This window comes from Antedon mediterranea, chromosome 4 (assembly GCF_964355755.1).
Source record: "Antedon mediterranea chromosome 4, ecAntMedi1.1, whole genome shotgun sequence".
NCBI classification, from domain to species: domain Eukaryota; kingdom Metazoa; phylum Echinodermata; class Crinoidea; order Comatulida; family Antedonidae; genus Antedon; species Antedon mediterranea.
Window position 1 is genome coordinate 29,713,699 of NC_092673.1, and position 9,721 is coordinate 29,723,419.

The 9,721-nt window shown below is 35.3% G+C and overlaps 2 protein-coding genes across 2 annotated transcripts; one reads left to right on the plus strand and one right to left on the minus strand.

Moving 5' to 3' along the window:
• Positions 1-16: 16 nt before the first annotated feature.
• On the plus strand, positions 17-1,414 carry LOC140047227 (small ribosomal subunit protein mS26-like). The gene is made up of 4 exons (XM_072092119.1): positions 17-364; positions 625-771; positions 868-991; positions 1,232-1,414. Exons 1-4 carry the CDS (start codon positions 132-134, stop codon positions 1,409-1,411), a joined length of 684 nt encoding a protein of 227 aa, XP_071948220.1. The 5' UTR covers positions 17-131; the 3' UTR covers positions 1,412-1,414.
• On the minus strand, positions 1,403-3,794 carry LOC140047230 (methylated-DNA--protein-cysteine methyltransferase-like). Its single transcript, XM_072092121.1, has 4 exons — positions 3,584-3,794; positions 2,994-3,138; positions 2,591-2,736; positions 1,403-2,247 (listed from the first exon to the last, which is right to left on the minus strand). The coding sequence occupies exons 2-4, from the start codon at positions 3,119-3,121 to the stop codon at positions 1,979-1,981; spliced, it is 543 nt and encodes a 180-aa protein (XP_071948222.1). The 5' UTR covers positions 3,122-3,138; positions 3,584-3,794; the 3' UTR covers positions 1,403-1,978.
• Positions 3,795-9,721: the final 5,927 nt, after the last annotated feature.

The window sequence follows — 9,721 nt, forward strand, 5'->3', positions numbered from 1 at the left end:
AACGAAGAGGGAGACATATTCAGCATGGACGATTGAGAGTTTCGGTCTAGGCCTATAATGTACACATTAAATTGAGCCTTTTAACTGTTACTTTTTGTATTCATAGATTAATCATAGTTTTTTTTTAAAGGATGGAGAGAATCCAAGGCTCGCTTAAACGACTGTTCGATATCAAGGCTGCCTACGAAGCGGTTAATCGTTCTGCAGTTCTGGTTCAGCAAGTACGATGGAGAAAGATGAGAACGAACCCCATCAATAAATCGAAAATCGGTCGTGTCAAAGAGCGGACACCGATAGATCCATGGGAATATAAGTTTTTAAAGACCAGTTTCGACCATCATAGAACAACCATGAAATCATTGCGGTAATTATTGCTTTTTAAATGTTCTACTACTAATGACCTTACACTACAGAGACAGAGAAAATACTTTCGTAGTCCCCCAGAGCAGCAGAGTACAGTAGGTGCCTGTTTATTATATATAATTGTTACTGGCTGAAACTTTTTTCCATTCTGGACATTTATAATTTGCCTAGGCCTATATTTATTAGCATCACTTGTTTTTACTAGCTTACATGTTTTTTAATGTTTATGTTAAATAATTACACTTTATTTTTATATTTCAGTTTATTGTTCTTAGAAGATTTTCCAAATTTAAAATTACGGAAAAAACAAGTTGGAAGTGCAAACACAACGGATATTGCAGTTGATGATGAGCACAAGAGATTAATGTTATGGAATGAAGAAGAAAATAAAAAGACAAAAGCATTGAGGTATAATAACGCATACCCTAGATATCAAAATCTGTTTATCTGAATCATATTTAGTAGATCTTGTCAAATTTGTAATGTTTTATTTAATATTTTTAGAGATGCTAGATTTGCAGAGGAAGACAAGGTGAAGGAAGAAATTATACTGAATGAAATGATGAAGGCAGAAGAAGAACATTCAAAGACAATTTCAGAATTAGAAAAGATTGTAAAGATGGAAAAAGTAAGGACTGTTTGTATGTATTTTTCGGTTCAAGAAAAGCAGTAAAATTCCAGATTCAAATGTGGTGTTGGCATCTAAGCTGTAGTTTGTTTTATAGCTTTACTGTAGCCCGCCCAAGTCAAATAATCATGGAAGTGTGCCTTGGTATTAATTTTTCCCAGTTGGGAGCTCTTTCAACGTTTTTCTTTTTAATCATCATGGTATTAATGTACAGTAATATGATGTTGTTTTTTTTTGCAGGAGGCTAGCAAGAATTTTATCACTCTGGAAAACATGACTGAAAGAATTGAAGAAGCCATAGATAGCAAAAAGAATTACAACTTCCTCATCAACAAAACTGGTAAAATAGTGCTACCAGAAGACACGGCCTGGACGGAATTACGTGAACAAAATAAAGAAAGGGGACAGGAATTAAGCTGAAAATATTTATTTGGCTTGATAAGGGACATTTTTAGATAAAACCTTAGCTACTATAAAATTTATTTTGAATTGAAACATTCATTAAGGACTTTTTGATGCCACAGAGTGTGAAGATCATCTACAAAACAACTGCATTTGCTCATGTCATCATCAATGTTGTATCATCTGTATTGAATCAATAAATATTAAGTATGATATAAGTTGTGTTGAGTCTGTGTCTGATTCACACCAAACTATGCAGCGATCTCCGGAGACCAACCCCGGAGAACACCAACCTAGCAACACCTGGGTTTTTAAAATACCAACACCGAGGCATCAACTCCAGAGTTTACTTTTGGTGTGAAAGGGGTATGACTAAAAATAGTTTAAATTCCTACAGTACTAGGAAAGTCATTAAAATCTGGTTTTCTTTATTTTGAGAATAAAAAATATGATACAGTAATTACATAAGAGTACACCCATGTAACATCTAGGAGAGACAATGAGAGGTAGAAGCAAGCAAGGTGGGCAATACACAACAGCTGCAAAAGATTGTACAATAGAGTGATGGGCAGAAAGGCGAGGTGATCATGAGACAAGGCGTGCTCCTTCATGCTCCAGTAGCCATCGTTTAATAACATCTCCTTTACCAGACATGTAACTACCTAATTTACCATCGCTCTTTGTCACACGATGACAAGGCACTATCAAAGGGGTGGGGTTACTTCTCATAGCTCCGCCAACTGCCCTGCTAGCCTTCATGTTTCCAGACATCTCAGCTAGTTTTCCGTAAGAAACTGTTTCACCACAAGGTACATCATTCAGAAGTTTCATCCAAACCTTATAATGGAAAGAATCTATATAAAACAAGAAAAACAATATCGTTAATGGCACTTACATACAATAGATTTGCACATCATTTGTTAGTTGTTAGAGGTCGGAACGAGTAACTTCTCATGAGTGAAGTAAATTGTACCTTGCTAGTAAAAATGAGTTACATGAAACAAATTAAAAATAATATTCCAGGGACTATAAAAATTCGCACATACAGTACTGGAAGTTTTTAGAGATCTGGGTTCGGTTTGGTACACATACTTTAATAAGGTCCTTGATTTTATACCTCCATGCTTGAACCTAGAGAACAAATTATTTTGCTTGGACATTCATATTAATGGGCAGGGTTAAGAATGGGATGGTTACCTGGATTTTTGTCTGGAAGATGCAGAGTTGGTAATGGCAATTTTCTAGCTTTTGGAAGATCAGTGAAGTACGTTTTTAACCAATTAACAGTAGCCGACATTGCGTCATTAGAATCTCCTTTGCCCTCTACAACACTCACTGACGAGCTATACAAAAATTTAAGATTTTATTATTTTAAAACATACTCATTTTAAAAAATGGTGGCTATTCTGTCAAATAACCCAAATGTTAACATGGGATACCCTCCTCTCAGACTCTTTATTTCTCTTTAATTTATTCATTTTTCTTTTTATATTTAATTTTAATACAGTAGGTACTAATGTAATTTGTAACTAGCAATTTGAATTCTGGCCACGAGATGTTACATTTAGATCAAATAAAAGTGATATACATAAAAACGTACATGTTGTTGTTGAGTTCATCTGTACCTGTCAGGTGGATTTCATGTACACCAACTTGACAGGCTGTTACCGACACACGACCAATAGGTGTCCTTAGAACTATAAATGCCAACTTACAAGCTGCAGCCATGATAATCTGAAGTTGTCCTGTTTTATGTATATTATAAAAATTAAAAACAAAACATATTACAAATACAAGGTTATTTTTAAAAGCGTACCTTATTATTTACTATTAGTATTACTGGGTTCTAATTTTTTTAAATATACGATAACATAGGCCAATCGACCCCTAAAATCATCCATCAGAAGCACCACTATCTTTCTACCGGCCCCCAAAAAACTGCCACTAAAGAGTGGGCCTATAAGTATAAATTACTACTTTACTACTTTGGCGGTCCTCGCGTGGTTGCTGATCAGATCGCGAGGCCTAGCTACCTAAGGCTAAATATCTATCTATTACAGCTATGTTTATACTTTCATTTTATTCAAATAATTTACTTGAATTGCTTGCTTACTTTGCAAACAATAAAAGCATTTTAATAATTTCAATATACGCAGTAACTAATATACGTAAAAACAACTAAAGACTTACAGTATACTGCTCAATTGGGGGGTTCTGGGATGGGCCTCGTGTGTTTGTGTACAAATTGCACAACATGGTTGAGTCCATTTGCTACGGGGGTGTCAACTTTAAATAATCAGTAAACACATGTCGGATCAAAATATTATTTCAGTTTACATCCCTATATCGGTAATCGCGTATTCTGTAATTACAGTTTGATTAGTCAGTACTCTACTAAATACACAAGGTTTAATGTGATGTGCAGATATTCTACAATGTTTAAATAACAAATAGAAAAAACTATGCTGACATGAAATACTGTACTGTTAGTATATCAATAGTAAATAATAATTATACTAAAAATAAAGATTCAACAATTAAAAGTTGTCTATGTTTAATTCCACATTACTTATTTTTGCATTTGCCTGTTCAAAATGTAAATCAAATAAATAAAAACAAGGTTTCTTTTCTCTTTTTATACGTGTGTCGTGAATAAATTTAATTTTTTTTGTTACAGAAGTGAATAACTTTTGTATTTGAAGTAAAATACAACAAGAATTCATACTTTGATATGTCATAATTGTGCAATTGAAATTGAAAAATAAAAAATACTGAATCTGTAAAAGATGATGTGCTTATTAAATAATTTAAATAAAAATGATGTCTAAATAATATTACTTTATTATACTAAACTAGACACAATTCTGTCACTTCAGTTTATTTTATTACTAAGGTCAAGACTAAATGCTCAAATAGATTGCTGAACAAATTGTATCCTATTAGTATTACAAACAAAAACTTTACTATTATATGGACTGTTTGATAATAATTCAATGATTATCTGACAGCGAATTACAGTATTCTATAATATACGTCAAATGGGACTCATTGTAAATAGCAGAAATAATGTTTTGATTATTTGACAGTGAATTATTTATAATACTTGCCTAGGTTGACAGCAAAAACAAAGTCATTATTTATTGAACAAGATTTTACAGATTACTGTCTACTGCATCTACTGTATTATCAGCAAATTTGTTCATATAGTCCCAGACCTGTTTTTGGGTTTGTAATTTTAGCATGACCCATCCTAGTTTACAAATTATCAAAACGTCGGCCTCTAGAACTATAACTGCTGCTTGCTTTAGCTTCTGAATGAGTACTCCTCTTGGAACGTAGCTGGCTAAAGCAGCAGCTTGAAAAATATTAATACTAGACTCTAGCCTGTCTGTCTGTCTAGCCTTTCTGGCCTGTCTGTCTAGCCTGTATGGGCTGTCTGTCTGGCCTGTATGGGCTGTCTGTCTGGCCTGTCTGTCTAGCCTGTCTAGTCTGTCTGTCTAGCCTGTCTGTTTGTCTGTCTCTCTAGCCTGTCTGTCTGTCAAGCCTGTCTGTCTGTCTGTCTAGCCTGCTTGTCTGTCTAGTCTGTCTGTCTGTCTAGCCTGACTTTCTAGTCTGTCTGTCTAGGCTGTCTGGCCTGTCTCTCTAGCCTGTCTGTCTAGGCTGTCTGGCCTGTCTGTCTGTCTAGCCTGTCTGTGTGTCTAGCCTGTCTAGTCTGTCTAGCCTGTCTGTCTAGCTTGTCTGTTTTGCCTCTATAGCCTGTCTGTCTAGCCTCTCTAGCCTGTCTGTTTGGCCTGTCTGGCCTCTCTGTCTAGCCTGTCTGGCCTGTCTGTCTAGTCTGTCTGGGCTGTCTGTCTGTCTGGCTTGTCTGTCTGTCTAGCCTGTCTGTCTATCTAGTCTGTCTGTCTAGCCTGTATGTCTGTCTAGCCTGTCTAGCCTGTCTGTCTAGTCTTCCTGACCTTTCTCTCTAGCCTGTCTGTCTAGCCTGTCTGTCTAGCCTGTCTGTCTAGCCTGTCTGTCTAGCCTGTCTGTCTAACCTATCTGTCTAAATCTGTCTGTCTAGCATGTCTGACTTGACTGTTTGTCTAGCCTGTCTGTCTAGCCTGTCTGTCTAGCCTATCTGTCTAGCCTGTCTATCTAGCCTGTCTAGCCTGTCTGTCTAGCCTCTATAGCCTGTCTGTCTAGCCTCTCTAGCCTGTCTGTCTAGTCTTTCTGGCTTGTGTGTTTAGCCTTTCTGGCCTGTCTCTCAAGCCTAGTGTGATATAACGATATACTTTTATATTTAAGAAATTGACCTTTGTATCGGAATTCAAATAGGTTCACAAACTTGACCCAGAAAGTCCAAAGGAGAGTTTGTCCAGATGTTTTAATGACCATTTAGTTTATAATTGAATCCCTAAAGAAAACACTTAGCTTAATTTTGTGACCGTTCCCATCGTAAAACAATTAGATACTGACAGTTTTAAGCAGAGATTTGACAGGGCCAATTCATCATTGTAACCTCCCCAGATAAGATCAATCATTCCCACTTAAACACCCCTGGATCAACTTAGAACCAATCAGTAACCTCTAAGATTACGTAATGACATTATGCAAATGAACTGAGCCAATATACCCCCAAGTTTCAGAAGAGCCCAGACACACCTTACAGCCACTTCTCCAGAAGCAGACTAACACACTTCACACCTCACCGACAGCATCATTGATCCTCCGCGTTCCTTATCTATACTTATAGTTGTATATTGTACTGAAGTATTATACTGAATAAACAATATAGTGTTACGACAGTCAAGCGAGTAAGAGTCTTTCATTAGTACCTCAACAACACAACATTATATTACATGGTGGAAGACCCAAATTTCATAAGGAACGGAGTGAGAAAACAAGAAATAAACACTTAACAAGACACGAAGACGAAGACAAAGACAAAAATAACCATATTTGTTTGATAGGAGAGAAATTTACTTTGACTCAAAAGACAAGCTGAAATTATATTTGAATGAGATCGAGACAAGCAGAAATTTTATCAAATTATTACCATTGGATGAAGACAAAGAAGATAATCGAAGAAGACACAAAAGACAAGCTGAAATTATATATTTGAATGAGATCGAGACAAGCAGAAATTTTATGAAATTATAACCATTGGATAAAGACAAAGAAGATAATCGAGGAAGACCCAAGAAGAATCAAAACAGAAGCAAGCGGACAAGAACTGTTTCGTTTAGAGACTTTCAACTTCACGCCGTTTTTTTTTCGATCGTTTTTTTTAACATTTACTTTTTTGAACATTGATGAACACCTTTCGCATTTTTTTTAATTCGTTGTTTGAAAATTTGAACATTGATGAGCACCTTTAACATTTCTTTAATTCGTTGTTTGAACATTTAGACATTTTTGAACACTTTTTTGCTTTCCTTTAATTCATTTTTAATTGGATCCGAAGCATTTGGGGTAAGTCAAAACCATTTTGATTTTTGATTTGTAACCTTGATTGAAAAAGTGAGAGTTTACATATATATACACACTAAAATTGTTTTTTTAAATTGTTAAAATAATTGTTGAATAAACCCGCCGATAATAATAATGAGAAAATTCAGAACACCGTTAACGTAGTAAATGACGAAAACAATGTTTAATTTATCGACGAACATGATAGGACACCAGCCCAATTGCAATCAGATACCCTTACACATCCAACTAAAGTAGAACCCCTTAACTTGCAACCTTACTTTGACTGTGTAGAGAATAACATGGGATTAGCAGCCCCATTCCAAATGAAAGAAGAACAAATAAAGGAACAAACTAATCTAATTATGACAGCACCTAATGATTTAAATATGACATTAAACCGAGGTAGATTTAAAGCAGGACATTTCCAAGTTTTAGTTTCATATTCTAAACCGACTTCAGCCAAACGTAACACTGATGAAACAAAACACGAATCTAATGATCGCAAATTTTGGTGGAATATTGACAGATATAACGATACAGATAATTTAATTAAAGAGATTATTAATGATAAACAGATACCGATAAGTGGATCGCCAAAACGATTCATAAAACGTTTGTATAATGCAACAAGTTACTGATTTAATTTTTTGCAAGAAATTTTTTTTAATTACGACATTTGCTAAATTATTGATAGCATAGTCTACGTATTTTTGATGAGATTTGTTTAATAATGATGTGATTTCAGTTAAAAGAGAATTGAATTTATGTTTAAGTATTGATTTTGTAACGAGTTTGATAAAGATTAATTTTGAATTTTGATGATCGATATATTGAGATATTGAAAAGAACGACAATCATTTTGTAACAAATATTTTGTTTAACCTTTGAGTCGTTAATCTCAAGCATTAATTAATTGATATACAAGAACAGGAGATTTTCTTAGTACTTTTAATTGTAATTTTGTTGACATTGAGTACAAAAGTCGAATTTGTCGACCGATTGAAATCGTAATTACCTGTAAATATAAATGCTTAAATCGATAAAGTTGTGACGATAACGATATATTGTGGATAAGTTTGTGTCAACGGGACACACACATTTGTTTCTTTTAAAGTTTTAAGTGATTAAGTTTGATATTTTGATTTTAGGCTAATCAGCCACAGTTTCTTGAGTTTTATGTTTTAATTTGATGATTTATGTTTGAAGACCATTAGAACGCGATGAGTTGTCGCACAATTTGATTGATGTATGTCCAATGTAACATACTATTTTTAAGTTTTGTAATTTTATTTTTAACTGATTTATGTTTGATTTACGCGAATTTTATACCAAATTCATTTTTAATTTCATTTTTTTTAAGAGAGAGAAGAGAGAGAGTGAAAGTGATAAGGTTACACTTCGGAGTCAATGGTTTTGGCTAACTCAATTTTTGCTTATATGTATAATAATGTTTTTTTTCTTTTATATAACTTTAATTTTGCATGCCACTATTATAACCATTTTTATATGTTAAATAGATTAGAAAAAAAAAAAGGGAAACAGAGGGATGTGATATAACGATATACTTTTATATTTAAGAAATTGACCTTTGTATCGGAATTCAAATAGGTTCACAAACTTGACCCAGAAAGTCCAAAGGAGAGTTTGTCCAGATGTTTTAATGACCATTTAGTTTATAATTGAATCCCTAAAGAAAACACTTAGCTTAATTTTGTGACCGTTCCCATCGTAAAACAATTAGATACTGACAGTTTTAAGCAGAGATTTGACAGGGCCAATTCATCATTGTAACCTCCCCAGATAAGATCAATCATTCCCACTTAAACACCCCTGGATCAACTTAGAACCAATCAGTAACCTCTAAGATTACGTAATGACATTATGCAAATGAACTGAGCCAATATACCCCCAAGTTTCAGAAGAGCCCAGACACACCTTACAGCCACTTCTCCAGAAGCAGACTAACACACTTCACACCTCACCGACAGCATCATTGATCCTCCGCGTTCCTTATCTATACTTATAGTTGTATATTGTACTGAAGTATTATACTGAATAAACAATATAGTGTTACGACAGTCAAGCGAGTAAGAGTCTTTCATTAGTACCTCAACAACGCAACATTATATTACACTAGACAGACAGACAGTCTAGACAGTTCAGACAGACAGACAGTCTAGACAGACAGACAGTCTAGACAGTTCAGACAGACAGACAGACAGTCTGGACAGTTCAGACAGACAGACAGTCTAGACAGACAGTCAGTCTAGACAGTTCAGACAGACAGACAGTCTAGACACACAGACAGTCTAGACAGTTCAGACAGATAGACAGTCTAGACAGACAGACAGTCTAGACAGTTCAGACACAGACAGACAGTCAGTCTAGAAAGACAGACATTCTAGACAGTTCAGACAGACAGACAGTCTAGACAGTTCAGACAGAGAGACAGTCTAGACAGAAAGCCAGTTCAGACAGACAGACAGTCTAGACAGACAGACAGACAGTCTAGACAGTTCAGACAGACAGACAGTCTAGACAGACAGACAGCCTAGAAAGTTCAGACAGACAGACAGACAGTCTAGACAGTTCAGACAGACAGGCAGTCTAGACAGACAGACAGACAGTCTAGACAGTTCAGACAGACAAACAGTCTAGACAGACAGACAGTCTAGACAGTTCAGACAGACAGACAGACAGTCTAGAAAGACACAGTCTAGACAGTCAGACAGTTCAGACAGACAGACAGTTCAGACAGACAGACATACAGTCTAGACAGACAGACAGTCTAGACAGTTCAGACAGACAGACAGTCTAGACAGACAAAAAGCATAGACAGTTCAGAGAGACAGACAGTCTAGACAGACAGGCAGTCTA